This window comes from Bos taurus, chromosome 3 (assembly GCF_002263795.3).
Source record: "Bos taurus isolate L1 Dominette 01449 registration number 42190680 breed Hereford chromosome 3, ARS-UCD2.0, whole genome shotgun sequence".
NCBI lineage: Eukaryota > Metazoa > Chordata > Mammalia > Artiodactyla > Bovidae > Bos > Bos taurus.
In genome coordinates, this window is record NC_037330.1 from 14,293,654 (window position 1) to 14,316,262 (window position 22,609).

At 46.2% G+C, this 22,609-nt stretch overlaps 1 protein-coding gene and 1 pseudogene across 3 annotated transcripts in view; both read left to right on the plus strand.

The window, feature by feature from the left end:
* Nucleotides 1-5,361, plus strand: part of IQGAP3 (IQ motif containing GTPase activating protein 3) — a 39,332-nt gene extending 33,971 nt beyond the window's left edge. For 2 of the 3 annotated variants that reach the window (XM_059882607.1, NM_001098880.1), the window contains 6 exon segments: nt 1,078-1,165; nt 1,928-2,140; nt 2,586-2,752; nt 3,045-3,146; nt 3,557-3,665; nt 4,334-5,361. In XM_059882607.1, coding sequence (XP_059738590.1) covers nt 1,078-1,165; nt 1,928-2,140; nt 2,586-2,752; nt 3,045-3,146; nt 3,557-3,665; nt 4,334-4,447 — 793 coding nt within the window. In that variant the 3' untranslated portion in view covers nt 4,448-5,361. 3 annotated transcript variants of the gene reach the window in all.
* A 5,635-nt stretch (nt 5,362-10,996) lies between these two features.
* On the plus strand, nt 10,997-11,519 carry LOC786728 (60S ribosomal protein L27a pseudogene; annotated as a pseudogene).
* Nucleotides 11,520-22,609: the final 11,090 nt, after the last annotated feature.

Consider the following 22,609-nt stretch of genomic DNA (forward strand, 5'->3'; position numbering starts at 1 on the left):
GGCCTCAGCTTTTGGCTCCGCGTTGTGGCCGAAGGCAAAGGACTAGTTGGGACATTGGCAGCATGGTTATTTGCGTGTTGTTGTGCTGTCTACCAAGTGCTTGCTTTTTTTATTGTTTGTTTATTTATCTGGCTGTGCCAGATCTTAGCTGCACCATGCAAAATCTTCGTGGCATGTGGGATCTTTAGCTGTGGCGTGCGAGATCTAGTTCCCCGACCAGGGATTGAACCTGGTCCCCCTGCATTGGGAGCACAAAGTCTTAGCCACTGCACCATCAGGGAGGTCCCCCAAATGCTTTCTTACACTTCATTTAATGTAAGGGACAACCAATGAGGTAGATGATGGTTTCCCTGCCTTCCAGTGGAGGAAAGAAACTCAAGCTAAGTGACTTGCCTGAAGTCCCACAGCCAGGAGGTGAAGGAACTCGTGTTCTAATCAATCCCCTGGCCTTGTGAACCGTGGTCAGGAGATGGGTGTGGACCTCTTCATCCCCAAGTCTGCAAATGTGATGCAGGACCCCCAGCAGGCCTGGGCTGGTCATCTAGGCAAGAGAGGAGCCAGGTCACCACTTTGACCCCCCTGCCAACAAGACGGCCTCTCCACTCATCCATTCACTGAATAAACCAATGAGCTGGGTGTTCAGCTCTGTCTTGCCACGGAAGGCCTCACAGCGGGGCCAGGCTAGAGGCCAACACATGTCAGAGGACACCGAGAGGGAGGCAGGCGTCGGGTGCTTGAGAGCTCAGAGGGGCCCCTGGATGGGAAAGCGTTTCACAGAGGAGGAACTGCATCCTTCAGCCAAAGGACCCAAAAGAAGGCCATCTGTGGGAGGCGCTGTAGGCAGAGGACACAGAGGCATAAGAGAGTACAGTGTGTTCAGACGTGGTGGTTCGGTGTCACAGGCCATCGGTCCCCCTGGGTCTTCCTCCTCGTTACGTCCTCTCTTTCCTTACCTCCAGCCATGCCGGGCAGCCATCATGCAGGGCAGGGCTACTTACTGGCAGCTCCCTCGCCAGCCCCAGTCCAGACCCTCCCCCGTCCTTCACCTCTTCCCCCATCGCTCCCCTCCTTCTGCAGCACCAAGCAGATGCTGGCTGACATCATGCAGTTCCACTCGGGAGACTCCCTCCAGGATATCCTATCCCTTTCAGCTTCCAGGGAGGAGGTGAGTGGCATCCTGGCTGCCAGGTCCTGTCTCGTCCACCCCACTCCAGCATGGCTGGCTCCTTTCCTGGGGCCCTGCCCACAGTCGGCTCCAAGCAGACACCTTGCTCACCAGTCATGCGAGCTCTGGAGGGCTGAGGCCTCTGCCCTTAACCCCAAGAGACCCTCAGGCTGCAGAGTCCTAAGACTGCAGCTCCTCCCTACTCTCCACTGAAACAAGAGTGAGTCCTGCAGGAAAACCAGTGCTGCTGCAGCCCTGCTGTCAGTGGGAGGGGGGGTCGGGGGTGCAGAGAGGCAGACTGGGCAGACTCCCTTGAAGAGCACCAAGGAGCTGGCGCTCAGCATAGGGAATGGGCCGCTTGAGGGCCTGAAGGCAGGAGAAGGTGGTTAAGTGTGGGAGGCCAGGGGCAAGCTGGACCAGCTGGATCACAGGCTTAGCCAGGGTCTTCCCAGAGCACAGGTGGGGACAGCCAGTATAGGCCTGACCCAAAACATGAGACAGAAGGAGGGAGATGCCCCCAGGTCCCCTGGAGCCATCACAAATCTCCACCGTTGGGGAGTCGCAGCCAGTGTCCACCGGACTTTTTATGCCGTCCTTCTGCTGGGTCTCCTGGGCCACTCGTCCTCTGTCCTGGCCCACAGGGCCCTTCAGTGTCTATGAAGTTGTACACTGTGATGTTCTTCACCACCCCTAGTGTGGGGACCCATGGATGGGGCAGCATGTCAGCACCTGCTAGACCCCTCTAGCCTCTCTGTCCCCCAGGAAGCAGCCCACAAGCGGCTGATGTGCCGACGCCAGGCCTGTGAAGCCCAGACCCCGGAGCCGCTGCGACGACACCGCTCACTGACGGCCCACTCCCTCCTGCCGCTGGCAGAGAAACAGCGGCGTGTCCTGCGGAACCTGCGCCGACTCGAGGGCCTGGGGTTGGTCAGTGCCAGGGATGGCTACCAGGGGCTGGTGGACGAACTGGCCAAGGTAATGGTCTGGAGGGAGGGAGAGATTGTATGTGTGTGTAAACATGTTCATAGTGTTGACACTTCAAGGGCAGGCCTCTCCCTGGGAAGTGCCCACCCAAGATTGTCACCAGCCAGGGGAAGGCCAAGCGACCTCCAAGGGCCCTTTTGAAGGAAAGGTCTCAAAATTAGTCAGGGAAGGGAGTATTCTTAAAATGCTCTTTTACTAAAAAGCAAGCTTTGATCCTGTTACTGCTCAGTAGGAGGGAGGCCCTGAAACATCCTTTGAGGGTTTGGGGTGGGGTCCTTGAGGTTGTTCGCCTCCTAGAGAAACTGCCTTGAAGTCTTCCTCTTCCGGCTTGTCCTGAAGATCCTCACAGTAAGTTGTTCTTGGGCCTGAGTCAGGCCCTGAGGCTCTCCTGCCAGGAAGGGTCGACTCACCCCTGCCTTGGTCCCCCCACCCCCAGGACATCCGCAACCAGCGCAAGCACCGGCAACGGAGGAAAGCAGAGCTGCTGAAGCTCCAGGCCACGCTCCAGGGCCTGAGCACTAAGACCACCTTTTATGAGGAGCAGGGCGACTACTACAGTCAGTACATCCGGGCCTGCCTGGACCACCTGGCCCCCAGCTCCAAGTAGGTGCTCCCTTCCTGCAGTCTGAAGGTGACCGGTGACCTCTCCTCTCACCCATGTCGACCTTTGCCCCACTGTTTACCAGCTTTGGAACAGACATCTTCCCCCAGCACAGCGTGGTCCCTTCCCGACACTGTCTTTGAGTCTCCCTCGTAAAGTCTTGGGCTCTAGTGTCTTCCACCAGTGAGAAGTCTTCCTCAGGCTCTAATTTCCTTCTACCAGCCACCGAGAGAATTAGTGTGTTTGGTGTTGAAGAGTTTGTTAAATGAACTGTCTGGGCCTTTTCTTCATCAGGAGTTCTGGGAAAGGGAAGAAGCAGGTATCTCTCCACTACACGGCTGCCCAGCTCCTGGAGAAGGGTGTCTTGGTGGAAATTGAAGATCTTCCCACCTCTCAGTATGTGTCTTTGGAGGGCAGAATGTCAGGCCCTAACCTGGGAGGCGGATGGGGGAACTCTGGGCTGGGCACTGGGTGGGAGGGAAGAAGCGTGGTCCCTGCCCTGAAGGAGCTGTTACGTTGGGGAAGACAGGCAGCTCCAGACAGAGAGCGAAGGGCAGTGGGCGTGGCCTGGCACAGTTCTAGACACCCCAAGGCACAGGATGCTGGGAAAGCATCCTGGAAGAGAAAACAGCCAGAGCAAAGGGCTGAGGTGTGCTGAGCAGAAGTAGAATCGGAAGGAGGAAAAGAGAGAAGGGGCGCAACACAAGGGAAGCCTGGCTCTGGGTGGTGCACGGTGCTGCCTGGGTTGAGCAGCCCTGCGTGGAAGAGTCAGGTGTGGCCCCTGTTTTGAATCCTATTCTTGATAGTTTCAGAAATGTGATCTTTGACATCACCCCTGGAGAGGAGGCGGGAAGGTTTGAAGTAAACGCCAAGTTCCTGGGTGTGGACATGGAACGGTTTCAGCTCCACTACCAGGTGAGGGGACACTCCCGTGAGCCCTCCAGATACCCGGCGGGCTTTAGGTGCTAGCCTGAAGACGGAAGGCCGGCCTGGCTTCCCTGGGCCTTGGACGGTATCAGCTTTGTTCCCTATCCAGTCTACATTGTCTGTTCCTGAAGACAAGAGTGATGGTCTGTGTAGTCCAAGCCTCCCCCGTGCCCTGACACAGACCTCACAGCCAAGCAACAGGAGAGTAGAGTGGGCTGGCGGTGTCAGAGCAGATTAATACTTGACGCCCTATCCCATGTCAGGGGCTTTACACATTACCTCATTTAATCCTCTCCAAAGCTCTCCAGCATTATGCCTGTTTTATAGGCTCTGAGGCTAAAAGGTTAAGAAGCTGGCCTAAGTCATAGGCCAGTGTTCAGGAAAGCAGTGATTTTAAATCCAAATCTTGCCGCTCTGCTACTTTGCCTTTTAAATGATTTCAAGCCCTGGCTCTGCTTGAGCTGATATTTGGTCAGGTCACTGCACCTGTCTCTTAGTCGTGGTTTCCTCATCCGTGAAGGGGGTTTCCATGCCCGCTTCGGCGGCCAGTGCCACTGGATGACTGTGGATGGCTCCAAGATGTTAGTGTTTTGTAGACTCTGTGGGCCACGGTGAGCCCCTCCAACTCTCCTCCCTGCCCCTTCCCTCCCTCCTAGGACCTCCTGCAGCTCCAGTACGAGGGTGTGGCTGTCATGAAACTCTTCAACAAGGCCAAGGTCAACGTCAACCTTCTCATTTTCCTTCTCAACAAGAAATTCTTGCGGAAGTGACTGAGGCAGGCGGTGCTCCCCAAGCCCTTCTTACCTCACTGGATGCTTTTCTGAACACTAACGCACTGCTCCACTTTCCTGCAGACACCCAGAACTCAGGCCCAGGCAAGGCTCAAGGAGTCTCGCCCTTTCCCCAGCTGGGAGGAGTCTGGCTCCCTGGCCCACAGGCAGGGTCTCTAATTGGCTTCAGTCTGGCCATGTGGCTTATAAGCCACAGAATCCCATGATTTTCTAGCCTGATGGGAAGGACTGAACTCAGGACCTGCCCTGCGAAGGCTACTGCTCTAGTGTCTGCTGCTGCCCTCCCTGTACGACAAACACTGTCCCAGCGGCCTGATTCCTGCTGCCTCCCTTCTCTCTGCAGGCCCAAGCCAGGGCTGGCTCCCTGTCCCACCCCACTTCAGCAGCAGCTTATGTTCTGTCCTGCTGAGGCCCAGGCCACTCTGCTGCAGCGACGCCTCCCACCCTCCCACCCCTGACCCTCACCCCCGGGTGGACAGCGCTTGTTAATGCCCACTCGGCCTTGTGACACACGGTGGCCTGGGCCAGATGACCCTCCATTAACCTCAAATCTCACTCTCTTGTTTACAGTCTGTTTTACATGTGGGTCACCAGGGTATTTATTCTCTCCTGTGCAACCTTAATCATGGTTTTTATTCTTTCTTCCTGAGCTCAGAGAAAGAGTTCCCATTTCCCTATTCAAACTAATACTCATGCCAATCTTTTATACCTTGTATATAAAGTCACCTTGGGTCCCTGGTGTTTAAAATCTCATTATTTCAGCCTCATACGGTACAAAAAGCAGTCTTTCCCTTTTCTCTCTCACCCAACAGGATTCTTGCATCTGAGAGCTAACTTCCTGTCCTTGTGGCCCCTCTGATTTCACTTTAATATAAACAGCTGTTACCTCCGCATCTGTTGTTAACGCCTTATTTCATCTCCTGCAGAGCAGGCCCCTGAGCTCTGGGATAAATCCGCCCTGGTGAGCGGGGGAGTCTTTCCTGCAGCGCCCCCCTCACCTTTCTGCAGGCGTCTGCTGTGGACCCTGCCTACCTGAGCTCATTGGTTCTTAATGAGATGTGGTGTTTATTCCTCTCTTCCCTCCCCCAGGGGACAGAAAGGAGGAAGAAATGCTTAGATTTCGATACCATTTTTATTGGCCACTCTGAAGACTAAAGCCAAGAGGAGGGGAAACCAGTCCAGGCTCTACTCCACTCGTTTTGCACACATTTGCAGCAGGTTCTTTGCCTGAGCCACAGCTTCTTGGTATCGTGGGCTCTACACTCTGACCCAAATCCCCTGTCCAGGAGGAAAGCCCCCACTCTTTTCCCCCTGGGTTTCAGGAAGTTGGGAGGAGGGGACAGTCTAGATGGACACCTATCCTGCCCTCGGAACTCCCAGGCAGCTCCTGCTGGGCAGGCACACACGGGTCTGCGCAGTGCAGCCTGTCTCCCTGCACCCCTTTCCATTCTGTCGCTCAGGATCTGTCTTGCTGTCACATTCAGTATCAGTCACACCCTCCCCCCGTCGCTTAACATGCCACAGCAAAGACTTCAAGTACCGCCTCGCTCTGGGTGACAGTGACATGTACCAGTGGATCCAAGTTTCCACACATGATCGGTCATCATTAAAAGACTTAGATTCACCAAATGATTCCAACACTATCCCCCTGTGATGCTCCCCCACAATCATAGGATCTCCGCCACATACACCAGGTATAGAAAAGTCCCAATGGCTACTGTGCTTGTGGGATATTTACACACGCGCAGTACTCACAACAACTACAAAGGGAAGCAGTCACCATTTTCATTCAATAGATGATGAAACTGCAGTTCAAAGGGTCAGATAACTGCGCAAAGCTCCACCGCTATAAGGGGAAGAAAATCTTTAAACTCAGGTCCATCTGCTCGGATTTATATTCCCCTGTTCTTTTCTCTTCTCTGAAACATTGCCACTTCCATCACCCCACACTCGCATGCCACTCTTGTCTTTCAAGCCCACCCCACTCCACCCTGGTGCTGGTCCCTGAGGCGCTTCAGGTCCTCTTTTCCTAACTATTGGTGCCCAGTCTGAGATACAGGCACTTAGTTCCAATGGGTGGGACTAGATACCAGTACAACCTCTTCAGTGGGCAATTTTGCAACATCAGAAATAACAAGAGCAGGGACTTCTCTGGTGGTCCAGTGGCTAAGACTCTGTGCTCCCAGTGCAGGAGGCCTGGGTTTGATCCCTAGTCAGAGAATTAGATCCTGCATGCTGCAATTAAGACCTGGTGCAGCCAAATAAATAAATATTTTAAATAGATGCATATTTAAGTGCAGGGTACCAGGACAATTCAATGGGGAAAGAGTAGTCTTTTCAACAAATGGTGCCGGGACGCTGGATATCCACATTCAAAAGAATGAAGTTGGACCTGTACCTCACACCATAAACAAAAATTAAAACATCACAGACCTAGATATAAAAGCGAAAACTATAAAACTCGTAGAAGAAGCATAGATATAAATTTTCATGACTTTGGATTTGGCAGTGGCTTCTTTAGATACTGAAAGCACAAGCCACAAAAGTAGATAAATTGAACTTCATCAAAATTCAAAACTCTTGTGCTTCAAAGGACATCTTCAAGGAAATTAAAAAAAACAACCCACAAAAGTGGGAGATATTTTCAAATCATATATCTGACAAAGGATTTATATCTGCAATGTATAAAGAACTCTTACACAACTCAAAAAGATAGCCCAATTAAATGGGCAAAGAATTTGAAAAGCCATTTCTCCAAAGAAGATATATGGATGGCTAATAAGCACATGAAGTGATGCTCAGGGCTCCCCTGGTGGTCCAGTGGTTAAGAATCTGCCTGCCAATAAATGTGGGTTCGATCCCTGGTCTGGAAAGATCCCACATGCCCTGAGGCGACTAAGCTCCTGGACCACAATTACTGAGCCTGTGCTCCATGACAAGAGAAGCCACTGCAGTGAGAGGCCCAGGCACTGCAACTAGAGCAGCCCCTGCTCGCAAGAGAGGAGAGAGCCCCCGTGCAACAGCGAAGCTCCAGCACACCCAAAAACAAATAAAATCTTTGTATTAAAAAAAGACTGTAAAGTTCCAAGATGATTAGAAAAAATGATATCCAACATCATTAGTCATTAGAAAAATGCAAATCAAAATCATAAGATACCACTTCACCCCCACTAGGATAGCTAAAGTACAATAGGGAATAACAAGTGTTGGTGAGGCTGTGGAGAAATTACAAGTCATGTATTGCTAAGGAGGCTATAAAATAGTGGAGCCACTTCGGAAAACAATTTGGCAGTTCCTTGCTAAACACAGAGTTACCATATGAGTCAGCAATTTCACTCCTAGGTATAAATCCCAAGAAAATTGAGAGCATATGTCTGCACAAAAATCTGTATACAAATGTTTATAGCATCATGATTCTTAATAGCCAAAAAGTGGAAATAATCCCATTGCTCATCAGCTAACAAGTGGATAAACAAAAGGCGATATATCCACACAATGGAATATTCAGCCATCAGAAGGAAATACTGATATAAGCTACAATGGAAGAACCTTGAAAACATGCTAAGTGAAAGTCAAACATAGGCTTCCCTGGTGGCTCAGTGGTAAAGAATCTGCCTGCCAATGTGGGAGACTCCAGTTTGATCCCTGGTCCAGGAAGATTCCACATGCTGTGGGGGCACCTAAGTTTATGCAGCACAACTACTGAGCCCACGCCCTAGAGCCCAAGAGCCCCAACCCCTGAAGCCCTTGTGCTGCACCCACTGAAGCTCGTGTGCTAGAGCCCCTGCTCTGCGACAAAAGAAGCCACTGCAAGGACTGGCCCACACGCTGCAACTGGAGGGTAGCCCTGCTCGCCACAACTAGGGAAGGTCCACGTGCAGCAATGAAGATCCTGCACAGGCAAAAATAATTACATTTTTTTAAAAGAAGGAAAACAAGAAACGGTGAGCTAGATCTGAGTGTACTGATGTAAAAAGCTGTCAATGGTATATATGTTATTTGGAATGAGACATGAGAAACGTGGCAGTGGTCCACCTTTGGGGAGTAGGAAGTATCTTTCTGTGCTGTTATTACAGTGAGCTTATCCTAGTCTTATAGAAAAGAAGGCCAGCACACACTATGCGTCTAGAACTGAGGGGTGAGCAACACAGAGGAGTGGCGTGGCCCTTGTTCTAGAGCAGTGATGCTCCAACTAGGTGCTACAGCCTGTGCCTGGTCAGTACTAGGACACATGCAGAAATCGACAGCAAGCACTTAGAAACTCACAGCTTGCAGTTTGACCCGTGATTCTAATGATAAAAAACCGAGATTATATTTTATAGGTCTCTTCATTTCATTTTTCTAGTAACTAGGTTTTTTCGTATTTCACGAAAATATTAGTCGATAACAGATTGAAAATTTTAAGGAGTTGCCCTTTACTACAGACTGTTTGAGAAGAACTGTTCTACAGGGCATACTTCTAGTCAACTGACATAGAATGCATTAGCACTGATGAATTAAACCAGAGGGACTGAATGGAGTAGCTGAGTTCACACTATATGTGCAATTTTGGATTTTGCTATATTCTTTGAGCCATGAAAAACATTCTCCATTTCTTTAAAATTTCTTCAAAACATTATGTAGGCCATATAGTTCATGTATTTAACATTCCTACAATATCAGTTAGTTTTCCATTATCAATAACATATAATTCTGCAATGAATATTTTTGAGTTCAGTTCAGTCACTCAGTAGTGTCCGACTCTTTGCAACCCATGAACCACAGAACGCCAGGCCTCCCTGTCCGTGATCAATTGCCAGAGTCCACCCAAACCCATGTGCACTGAGTCACTGATGCCATCCAACCATCTCATCCTCTGTCGTCCCCTTCTCCTCCTGCCCTCAATCTTTCCCAGCATCAGGGTCTTTTCAAATGAGTCAGCTCTTTGCATCAGGTGGCCAAAGTACTGCAGTTTCAACTTCAACATCAGACCTTCCAATGAATACCCAGGACTGATCTCCTTTAGGATGGACTGGTTGGATCTCCTTGCAGTCCAAGGGACTCTCAAGGGTCTTCTCCAACACCACAGTTCAAAAGCATCAATTCTTCGGCACTCAGCTTTCTTTATAGCTCAACTCTCACATCCATAAATGACGACTGGAAAAACCATAGCCTTGACTAGATGGACCTTTGTGGACAAAGTAATGTCTCTGCTTTTTAATATGCTGTCTAGGTTGGTCATCGGAGAAGGCAATGGCACCCCACTCCAGTACTCCTGCCTGAAAATCCCATGGACGGAGGAGCCTGGTAGGCTGCAGTCCATGGGGTCGCTAAGAGTTGGACATGACTGAGCGACTTCACTTTCACTTTTCACTTTCATGCATTGGAGAAGGAAATGGCAACCCGATCCAGTGTTCTTGCCTGGAGAATCCCAGGGACGGGGGAGCCTGGTGGGCTGCTGTCTATGGGGTCGCATAGAGTCGGACATGACTGAAGTGACTTAGCAGCAGCAGCAGCAGCAGGTTGGTCATAACTTACCTTCCAAGGAGTAAGCGTCTCTTAATTTCATGGCTGCAATCACCATCTGCAGTAATTTTTGGAGCCCTCAAAAACAAAGTCTGATACTGTTTCCCCATCTATCTGCCATGAAGCAATGGGACTGGATGCCATGATCTTAGTTTTCTGAATGTTGAGTTTTAAGCCAACTTTCTCACTCTCCTCTTTCACTTTCATCAAGAGACTCTTCAATTCCTCCTCACTTTCTGCCATAAGGGTGGTGTCATCTGCATATCTGAGGTTATTGATATTTCTCCCGGCAATCTTGATTCCAGCTTGTGCTTCTTCCAGTCCAGCATTTCTCATGATGTACTCTGCATAGAAGTTAAATAAACAGGGTGACAATATACAGCCTTGACGAACTCCTTTTCCTATTTGGAACCAGTCTGTTGTTCCACATCCAGTTCTAACTGTTGCTTCCTGACCTGCATACAAATTTCTCAAGAGGCAGATCAGGTGGTCTGGTATTCCCATCTCTTTCAGAATTTTCCACAGTTTATTGTGATCCACACAGTCAAAGGCTTCGGCATAGTCAATAAAGCAGAAATACATGTTTTTCTGTAACTCTCTTGCTTTTTCCATGATCCAGAGGATGTTGGCAATTTGATCTCTGGTTCCTCTGCCTTTTCTAAAACCAGCTTGAACATCAGGCAGTTCACGGTTCACGTATTGCTGAAGCCTGGCTTGGAGAATTTTGAGCATTACTTTACTAGCATGTGAGATGAGTGCAATTGTGCGGTAGTTTGAGCCTTCTTTGGCATTGCCTTTCTTTGGGGTTGGAATGAAAACGGACTTTTTCCAGTCCTGTGGCCACTGCTGAGTTTTCCAAATGTGCTGCCATATTGAGTGCAGCACTTTCACAGCATCATCTTTCAGGATTTGAAATAGCTCCACTGGAGTGTGATCACCTCCACTAGCTTTGTTCGTAGTGATACTTTCTAAGGCCCACTTGACTTCACATTCCAGGATGTTTTTGAATATAAGATTTTTATTGCTCTTTCGTCTAGGCCGCCGACATGCCATCCAGACTAAGGAAGACCCGGAAACTTAGGGGCCACGTGAGCCACGGCCACGGCCGCATCGGCAAACACCGGAAACACCCCGGAGGCCGAGGTAATGCTGGTGGCATGCATCATCACAGGATCAACTTCGACAAATATCACCCAGGATACTTTGGGAAAGTTGGTATGAGGCATTACCACTTAAAGAGGAACCAGAGTTTCTGCCCGACTGTCAACCTTGACAAATTGTGGACCTTGGTTAGTGAGCAGACACAAGTAAATGCTGCCAAGAACAAGACAGGAGCTGCTCCTATCATTGATGTGGTGCGATCAGGTTACTACAAAGTTCTGGGCAAAGGAAAGCTCCCAAAGCAGCCTGTCATCGTGAAGGCCAAATTCTTCAGCAGAAGAGCTGAGGAGAAGACTAAGGGTGTAGGTGGGGCTTGTGTCCTGGTGGCTTGAAGCCACATGCTGGGAAATTCATTAAATGTTAAGTGCTTTTCTAAAAAAAAAAAAAAAAGATTTTTATTTATATTTCTAAATATCTCCCTAGAATACTAGGACAGAAATTGCTAGATCAAAGATTATGAACATTTTTGAAAATTAGGTTTTTCTATATTATAATACATATTCATTGTAGAAAATTTCAGTTCAGTTCAGCTGCTCAGTCGTGTCCGACTCTTTGCTGCCACATAGACTGCAGCACGCCAGGCTTCCCTGTCCATCACCAACTCCCGGAGCTTACTCAAACTCATGTCCATCGAGTCCGGGATGCCATCCAACCATCTCATCCTCTGTCTTCCCCTTCTCCTCCTGCACCCAATCCCTCCCAGCATCAGGGTCTTTTTCAATGAGTCAGTTCTTCGCATCAGGTGGCCAAAGTATTGGAGCTTCAGCTTCAGCATCAGTCCTTTCAATGAATATTCAGGATTGATTTCCTTTATAATTGACTGTTTTGATCTCCTTGCACTCCAGGGACTCTCAGGAGTCTTCTCCAACACCACAGTTCAAGTGCGTCATTTCTTCCGCACTCAGTTTTCTTTATGGTCCAACTCTCACATCCATACATGACTACTGGAAAAACCATAGCTTTGGCTAGATGGACCTTTGTTAGCAAAGTAATGTCTCTGCTTTTTAATATGCTGTCTAGGTTGGTCATAGCTTTACTTCCAAGGAGCAAGTGTCTTTTAATTTCATGGCTGCAGTCACCATCTGCAGTATTTTGGAGCCCAAGAAAATAGTCTCTCACTATTTCCATTGTTTCCCAATTTATTTGCCATGAAGTGATGGGACCAGATGCCATGACCTTAGTTTTTTGAATGTTGAGTTTTAAGCCAGCTTTTTCTCTCTCCTCTTCCACTTTCATCAAGAGGTTCTTTAGTTCTTCTTTCATTTCTGCCATAAGGGTGGTGTCATGTGCGTATCTGAAGTTATTGATGTTTCTCCCAGCAAACTTAATTCCAGCTTGTGCTTCATCCAGCCCCTGCATTTCGAATGATGTTCTCTGCATAGAAGTTAAATAAGCAGAGTGACAATATACAGCCTTGACGTACTCCTTTCCCAATTTGGAACCAGTCTTTTGTTCCATGTCCAGTTCTAACTGTTGCTTCTTGACCTGCATACAGATTTCTCAGGAGGCAGGTAAGGTAGTCTGGTATTCCCATCTCTTAAAGAATTTTTCATAGTTTGTTGTGATCCACACAGTCAAAGGCTTTGGCTTTTAGTCAATAAAGCAGAAGTAGATGTTTTTCTCTAGTCTTTCCCATTCTGTTGTTTTCCTCTATTTCTTTGCATTGATCGCTGAGGAAGGCTTTCTTATCTCTCCTTGCTATTCTTTGGAACTCTGCATTCAGATGCTTATATATTTCCTTTTCTCCTTTGCTTTTCGCTTCTCTTCTTTTCTCCACTATTTGTAAGGCCTCCCAAGACAGCCATTTTACTTTTTTGTGTTTCTTTTCCATGGGGATGGTCTTGATCCCTGTCTCCTGTACAATGTCACGAACCTCCATCCATAGTTCATCAGGCACTGTATCTAGCAGATCTAGACCCTTAAATCTATTTCTCACTTCCACTGAATAAGGGATTTGATTTAGGTCATACCTGAATGGTCTAGTGGTTTTCCCTACTTCCTTCAATTTAAGTCTGAATTTGGCAATAAGGAGCTCATGATCTGAGCCACAGTCAGCTCCTTTCATTCCAATCCCAAAGAAAGGCAATGCCAAAGAATGCTCAAACTACCGCATAATTGCACTCATCTCACACGCTAGTAAAGTAATGCTCAAAAATCTCCAAGCCAGGCTTCAGTAGTACGTGAACCGTGAACTTCCAGATGTTCAAGCTGGTTTTAGAAAAGGCAGAGGAATCAGAGATCAAATTGTCAACAACTGCTGGATCATCAAAAAAAGCAAGAGAGTTCCAGAAAAATATTTATTTCTACTTTATTGACTATGCCAAAGCCTTTGACTGTGTGGACCACAATAAACTGTGGAAAACTCTGAAGGAGATGGGAATACCAGACTACCTGACCTGCCTCTTGAGAAACCTATATGCAGGTCAGGAAGCAACAGTTAGAACTGGACATGGAACAACAGACTGGTTCCAAATGGGAAAAGGAGTACGTCAAGGCTGTCACCGTGCTTCAGATCAGACCAGATTAGATCAGTCACTCAGTCGTGTCCAACTCTTTGCGACCCCATGAATCGCAGCACGCCAGGCCTCCCTGTCCATCACCAACTCCCGGAGTTCACTCAGACTCATGTCCATCGAGTCAGTGATGCCATCCAGCCATCTCATCCTCTGTTGTCCCCTTCTCCTCCTGCCCCCAATCCCTCCCAGCATCAGAGTCTTTTCCAATGAGTTAACTCTTCTCAGGAGGTGGCCAAAGTACTGGAGTTTCAGCTTTAGCATCATTCCTTCCAAAGAGATCCCAGGGCTGATCTCCTTTAGAAGGGACTGGTTGGATCTCCTTGCAGTCCAAGGGACTCTCAAGAGTCTTCTCCAACACCACACTTCAAAAGCAACAATTCTTCGGCACTCAGCCTTCTTCACAGTCCAACTCTCACATCCATACATGACCACAGGAAAAACCATAGCCTTGACTAGATGGACCTTTGTTTGGCAAAGTAATGTCTCTGCTTTTTAATATGCTATCTAGGTTAGTCATAACTTTCCTTCCAAGGAATAAGCGTCTTTTAATTTCATGGCTGCAGTCACCATCTGCAGTGATTTCGGAGCCCAGAAAAATAAAGTCTAACACTGTTTCCGCTGTTTCCCCATCTATTTGCCATGAAGTGATGGGACCGGATGCCATGATCTTCATTTTCTGAATGTTGAGCTTTAAGCCAACTTTTTCACTCTCCACTTTCACTTTCATCAAGAGGCTTTTGAGTTCGTCTTCACTTTCTGCCGTAAGGGTGGTGTCCTCTGCATATCTGAGGTTATTGATATTTCTCCCAGCAATCTTGATTCCAGCTTGTGCTTCTTCCAGCTCAGCGTTACTCATGATGTACTCTGCATAGAAGTTAAATAAACAGGGTGACAATATACAGCCTTGACGAACTCCTTTTCCTATTTGGAACCAGTCTGTTGTTCCACATCCAGTTCTAACTGTTGCTTCCTGACCTGCATACAAATTTCTCAAGAGGCAGATCAGGTGGTCTGGTATTCCCATCTCTTTCAGAATTTTCCACAGTTTATTGTGATCCACACAGTCAAAGGCTTCGGCATAGTCAATAAAGCAGAAATACATGTTTTTCTGTAACTCTCTTGCTTTTTCCATGATCCAGCGGATGTTGGCAATTTGATCTCTGGTTCCTCTGCCTTTTCTAAAACCAGCTTGAACATCAGGAAGTTCATGGTTCACATATTTAACTTCTATGCAGAGTACATCATGAGTGACGCTGAGCTGGAAGAAGCACAAGCTGGAATCAAGATTGCCGGGAGAAATATCAATAACCTCAGATATGCAGATGACACCACCCTTATGGCAGAAAATGAAGAGGAACTAAAAAGCCTCTTGATGAAAGTGAAAGAGGAGAGTGAGAAAGTTGGCTTTAAAGCTCAACATTCAAAAAAAAAAAAAAAAAAGCTCAACATTCAGAAAACTAAGATCATGGCATCCGGTCCCATCACTTCATGGGAAATAGATGGGGAAACAGTGGAAATAGTGTCAGACTTTATTTTTTTGTGCTCCAAAATCACTGCAGATGGTGATTGCAGCCATGAAATTAAAAGACGCTTACTCCTTGGAAGGAAAGTTATGACCAACCTAGACAGCATATTAAAAAGCAGAGACATTACTTTGCCAACAAAGGTCCATCTAGTCAAGGCTATGGTTTTTCCAGTCGTCATTTATGGATGTGAGCGTTGGACTGTGAAGAAAGCTGAGTGCCGAAGAATTGATGCTTTTGAACTGTGGTGTTGGAGAAGACTCTTGAGAGTCCCTTGGACTGCAAGGAGATCCAACCAGTCCATTCTAAAAGAAATCAGTATTGGGTGTTCATTGGAAGGACTGATGCTGAGGCTGAAACTCCAGTACTTCGGCCACCTCATGAGAAGAGTTGACTCATTGGAAAAGACTCTGATGCTGGGAGGGATTGGGGGCAGGAGGAGAAGGGGACGACAGAGGATGAGATGGCTGGATGGCATCACCGACTCAATGGACATGAGTTTGAGTGAACTCCGGGAGTTGGTAATGGACAGGGAGGCTTGTCGTGCTGCGATTCATGTGGTTGCAAAGAGTTGGACGTGACTGAGCGACTGAATTGAACTGAACTGAAGATGTTTTTCTGGAACTATCTTGCTTTTTTGATGATCCAACGGGTGTTGGCAATTTGATCTCTGGTTCCCTTGCCTTTTCTAAATCCAGCTTGAACAACTGGAAGTTCATGGTTCACGTACTGTTGAAGCCTGCCTTGCAGAATTTTGAGCATTACTTAGCCAGCGTGTGAGATGAGTGCATTTGTGTAGTTTGAACATTCTTTGGCACTGCGTTTCTTTGGGATTGGAATGAAAACTGACCTCTTCTAGTCTTGTGGCCAGTGCTGAGTTTTCCAAATTTGTTGGCCTATTGAATGCAGCACTTTCACAGCATCATCTTTTAGGATTTGCAAAAGCTCAACTGGAATTCCATCACCTCCACTAGCTTTGTTCGTAGTGATGCTTCCTAAGGCCCACTTGACTTCGCATTCCAGGCTGTCTGGCTCTAGGTGAGTGATCACACCATCGTGGTTATCTGGGTTATGAAAATCTTTTTTTATATAGTTCTTCTGGAAAATTTAGAAAATATTTACAAGGCAAAAAACAAAGGGGGGCTTCCTTGGTGGTCCAGTGGTTAAGAGTCCTCCTTGCAAAGTAGGGGACACTAGTTCAGTCCTTGGTCTGAGAGGATCCCACATGCCACAGAGCAACTGAGCCCATGCACCTCAACTACTGAACCCACTGCGCCCACGTGCCGTGACTACTGAAGCCGGCCCCTGGAGCCTGTGCTCCCCAGAAAAGAAGCCATCACAGTCAGAAGCTGGCACACTGCGCCTGGAGAGTAGCCCCTGGGCTGCGACTATAGAAAGAGCAACGACAAAGACCCACCAGAGACAAAAAATAAAATAAATACATAAATCTTTTTTAAAAAGAAAAAAAGGTTAAAATAATTCATGATACCATCACTAAATGATAGCTACTTGTAACATTTTGATGCATCATATTTGTAATTAGAATCACACTATGCATCTTATTTCATTAACTGCTTGTTCCATTTAACACTGTAAACATATCACCATATTAAACGGGATATACCCTAATTTACTTAATCTACCCACTATTAAATAACCATTTAGAGGGTTAAGTTTTGATATATAAAAGAATGCTATGTTGCAAATTCCTTGTAGGGGGCTCTGTTGACATTGTTCTCTCTGGGTCTTTTTTTTCCTTTTTTTAGTATCTTAGTTACCTCACCAAGGATCAAACCTGTGTCCCCTGCAGTGGAAACACAGAGTCTTAACTAGTGGACTAGCACAGAAGTCCTGGATCTTTTCCTTTAGTGAATTGATCCTCCCTTCCTCCAAATGACTGATGGGGTTAATGATTTGCAGAATCTGCCTCCCACTGACCAGGACACTGGACTCCAGGTTCTAGAATAGACACAGACTCTCTTCCCGTCTGCCATGAGAATTTGAATTCTGAGGGCGGCACCCAGGAAGGGAAGCCAGTGGTAGCTGAGTCACCAGCTGGCAGCACGGTAAAGAGACAGCCACCAGTTTCTGGCACTGAGATCCCCAGAAGGGTCAGCGTGTCACCTTTCCCAGCACAAGTCACCTAACCCCTTACAACCCTGAGTGCCCCTCAGCATCTCCCAGCCAATCCCTGCTTGCTCAAGTTCTTCAGTGCCATGTTTTATTATTTACAAAGATTCCTTCCTGATTCATCTTAGTACCTAATCTTTATGCCTGGATTTATGTTCTCAGACTATATTCCTAGAAAAAAAGATGCCGTGTTGAAGGGTAGGCACTTTTTGTATGTGACCTAACGACTTCCAGAAAATCAGTATCAGTTAACACAGAAAGGGGGCACAGAACGTGAGAGCAAACTGGTGCAGCTTGCTGGGGCCAGGAGTCCTGGGTCCAGCATGAAGCCCAGCATGACTTGCCAGTCAACCTAAACCTGCCCTCACGGGACTGTGAGACCCCTCAGTTGCCTTTCTACCACCATCAGTGCAGCATAGGTGGCCCCTTCCTCTGCAAGGAACACACATTTAAAAAATACAGGTTGCCAAGACTTCCCTGGTGGTCCAAGGGTTAAGAATCTGCCTTGCAATGCAGGGGATGCGGGTTCGAACCCTGGTTGGGGAACTCAGATCCCCACATGCCTCCCAGCAACTAAGCCTGTGTGCTTCAACCTGAGGGAAACAAATAAATAAAAGAACTTAAAAAAATAAATGAAAATAAAAAATACAGATTTCCAAATGCAGTGTGGTACCCTGGACTGGATCCGGGAATAGAAAATAAGACATTAATGGGAAAACTGGTGAAACTGAATAAAGTCTAGAGTTCAGTTAATAATAATATGTTAATATTGGTTTCTTAGTTTTAACAAATGTACCATAGCAATGTAAACGGTTAACCGTAGGGATAGACAGGAACTCTCTGTACTGCTTCTGCAACTTTTCTGTACATTTAAAACTATTCCAAAATTAAAAGTTTATTTAAAACTGTATCACACCAATTTAGAGTCCCACTAAGAGGGCATAGAAATGTTAGTCTTACCACAACCTTGCCAACAGCAAGTATTTTTAAAAATTCAGTCTTTCAGCAAATATTTATTAAGTACCGTCTATGTGCCAGGCACTATCCTAGGTTCTCGGGACATCTTTAAACAAAGCAGACATAGATTGATGCCCTCATGGTGTTGACATTGTAGCAAAAAAGACAGATATTTTGGTCTGTTAGAAGCAAAAAGTACTTTGAACAAGGATTTACTGTATAGCACAGGGAGGTATACTCGGTTGCTTGTCATAAAATATAATGGAAAAGAATTGAAAAAAGAATATACATATATAAAACCGAGTAATTTGCTGTACATCTGAAACTAACAAAATACGTAAATCAGCTATACTTGTTAAAAAAAAAAAGAAGTAAGGACTTCCCTGGTGGTCCAGTGACTAGAACTCCAAGTTCCCAACGTAGGGGGCTCAGGTTTGATCCCTGGTCAGGGAACTAGATCTCACATCATAACTGAGGGTTCGCAAGCTGCAACCAAGATTGAAGGTCCCACATGCTGCAAATAAGACCCAGCACACTTCAAATAAATAAATTAAATTAAATAGATATTTTTTTTAGAAAAGAGAGAAAAAGAAGTAATTCTACTTTGGAAAAAGTAGAATAAGGAGCAACACAGGTGAAGAGAGAATAAGGGGTGGGCTACGATTTTCAACAGGGTGATCTAGAGAGGCTTCATTGAGGAGGTGACGTCACAGCAATGACCTGAAGGAGGTGAAGAGGTGAGCCATGCGGATGGCTGGAGGAAGGGTCTGAGAGATACAGTGGAAGGACGGATCGCATATGGCCTTGTTGGGGGCTGTACAAGATGTGACAGCGACCAAGCTCACCCCAATCCTCAACTCCTCTGCTGCATTCCCCAGCCCCTTGCAGCTAGACGGGACTGTAAGAACAGTTTGGACCGATGAAACATGAGTGGACGTGTAATGTGTCACTTCCAGGTTGAGGCAATAAAAATCCCACATGTGATTCTCTGGTCTTTCTTTCCCTCATTTCCCACTATCTGCAGTCCAGATAGTGCCGCGACAAGATGCTAGAGCCTTCATCAGCCTGGATCACTCTTGAGTGACTGCATAGAGCAGAACCTCCCCCTACTAACTAACCAGTGTCATGAGCTGAGTCACCAGTTGGTGGCAACCTGGAGAGATAGCCGGGCGCAGGCACCGAGACTCATTATGTTAAGCTACTGAGATTTGGGGAGTAGTCGTCACTGCACCACATCTTAGCCCGTCTGGCCTGACATGGAAGGACTTGGCTTTGGGTTAACTGACTCCATTGTTTCTTTAGAAATTCAAGCATGATTGTTCAGTCTTCATTTCTTTGGTAATTACTGAATATGGCTTTTGAACTATGGTGTTGGAAAAGACTCTTGAGAGTCCCTGGAGTGAAAGGAGATCAAACCAGTCAATTCTAAAGGAAATCAATCCTGAATATTCATTGAAAGGACTGACGCTGAAGCTGAAGTTCCAATACTTTGGCCACCTGATGCGAAGAACTGACTCATTGAAAAAGACCCTGATGCTGGGAAAGACTGAAGGTAGGAGGAGAAGGGGAAGACAGAGGATGAGATGGTTGGATGGCATCATAAACTCGAGAGACATGAGTTTGAGCAAACTTCGGGAGATGGTGAAGGACAGGGAAGCCTGGCGTGCTGCAGTCCATGGGGTCACAAAGAGTCAGACATGACTGAGCAGATTGTATCTTCTAACATGGGCATAACAAATTCTCCCATCCCCCGTGCTCTTCTTACCATGGCATTGACACTCCACCCATTGAGAGGTGGCCTCTGTGTTCCCTTACCTTCAAGGGGCAGGCCTAGCACTACACTGAAGATGAAGCTACGTGACGTCTAAATCTAGGTCATAACAAATGCTATGCCTTGCATCCTGTCTCGATGGAACATCTGCTCATGGAAGCCCACTGCCATGTTGTGAGGAAGCTGAGGTGACCCAGAGGAGTCAGGCGAGCGTGTTCCAGTTCACGCTCCCAGAGGAGGTCCTAGCTGACAACTACACGCGTGAGGAGGCCTTTGGGAGTACTCCTGCCACTGTCTGTCTGCAACCTCATGAGAGACCCTAGGACAGAACTGCTGGGCTGAGCTCAGTCAAGCCCAGGACCATATGACGTGATGAGGAGGAGGAGGAGGAAGTTTTAAGCCATTAAGATTTGTTTTTTTTTTTTTTTTTCAGATTATTGAATGAACTTAATCCATGTAGGATATTTGAAAGAATGCCTGACACATAATATGCCTCCAATAAATGTTACAAAAATTACCTGAAATTTCACCTCTCAGAGAAAATTACAATTAAGATTCTGGTAAATGTCCTTTCCAGGAAACACAGCAGTTTACTTCTTCAATTGTGTATACAAATGAGACCAAACTCTACATGATGTTCTGAAACAAATGAAACTCAGTCTCTGTATACACACATCCCATCAGTTCTGCTTCTCTGGAGAATCCTGACTAATACAGTTTATTAGGTTGCTCAGCTCAAATGTTTATTGACTTTCTGTATTTATTTTCTTTTTATCTTTCCTTTCTCTCCTCTTTTTTCAAAAAAATTTTATTGGAATATAGTTGCTTTACAATGTGGTATTAGTTTCCACTGTACAGAGAAGTGAATCAGCTATACATACACACATATTCCCTCTTTTTTGGATTTTCTTCTCATTTAGGTCACCGCAGAAAATTGAGTAGAGTTCTTTGTGCTAAACAGTAGGTTCTCATTAGTTATCTATTTTATACTTAGCAGTGGTGTATATGTCAGTCTCAGTCTCCCACTTCATCGCAGCCCCCTTTCCTCCCTTGGTGTCCATAATTTGCTCTACAAGCCACTAAGTTGTTTTGAAAATGTTTATTTATTTGGCTCTGCTGGGTCTTATTGTAGCACGTGAGATCTTCGATCCTTGTTGCAGCATGGAAGCAGCTGGAGCATGTGGGATCTAGTTCCCCGACTAGGGATCAAACCTGGGCCCTCTGCATTTGAGGCACAGTCTCTTAGCCACTGGACCACCAGGGAAGTCCCTCAAAGCCACTAAGTTTCAAGGTGGTTTGTTATATAGCAATAGATAACTACAAGAGTGAGGCTGAACATTTTCATTATTCTTACCTAATATATTGAAGTATTTTTACACAAAGATACCAAGCCTGCCTTTTCCCTTTCCAGATAACCATTGAAAAAGGATGAGGCAATGGATGAAACTACCAGAGATGTCCCTCAGAATGGACTCAGAACAAAAATGTTCTCAGAATAGCTGTTCAATTAACACATATAGGTACTCAATAAATACTTGTTAAATTAATAATCTTATCCATAGAAGGTGTGGAGATATTGGTCGAAGGGTAAAGACCTAGTAATAAGAGGAATAAATCTTGGGTCTAATGTATAGCATGGTGACTATATTTAACAACACTGTATTCTTATACCTGAGAGTTGCTAGGAGACTTTTCTCCTAGCAAAGACGGAGAAAAGTGTCTGTTTTTTCTCACAAAACACACACACACAAATGATAATTATGTGAGGTTGTTGGTGGCATTAACTAAACTTATTGGATAATCATTTTTCAATACATAATTATCAAATCATTGCACTGTACACCTTAAACTTATACAATATTATATGTCATTATAGCTCAATAAAGAGAATAATAATAATAACCATATTTCTGTATCTTGTTTAAATATATTATAATCAATCTAATTCAGTGTTTTCATGAAATTCAGATGCATTATACAGCATTCCCTAGAAATACCAAACTGTTAAATAATTTTATTTTAAAAGGCTTACAGCAAAGTTTTACTTTTTCCTTCTCTTTAGTTTCCTTTAAACGAATAAAATAATGTGTATTGCATGGATGCTCAGTCACTCAGTCGTGTCTGACTCTTTTCAACCCTATGGATTGTAACCTACCAGATTCCTCTGACCATGAGATTCTCCAGGCAAGAATACTGGAGTGGGCAGGAGATGCCAGAGCATCAGGTTTGATGCTGGGTCAGGAAGATCCCCTGGCGAAGAAAATGGCAACCCACTCCAGTATTCTTGCCTGGGAAATCCCATGGACAGGGGAGCCTGGTGGGCTACAGTCCATGGGGTCGCAGAGAGGTGGACAAGACTTAGTGACTAAACAACAAGCATGATACGCGTGAAGGTAAGCTAAAATATATTTGCATCCCATTTTCCCTAGAGATAAGGTTTACTGGTAGTTTGGTATGGATTCTTCCAGATCTTCTTTCTATATATTTGCATTCCTGGATATGAACTTTTTGTGGCAGAATGTATTTTCCAAAAATGGCCGTGACAACATTTCCCATCCCACGTGCTCTTTCAAAACCT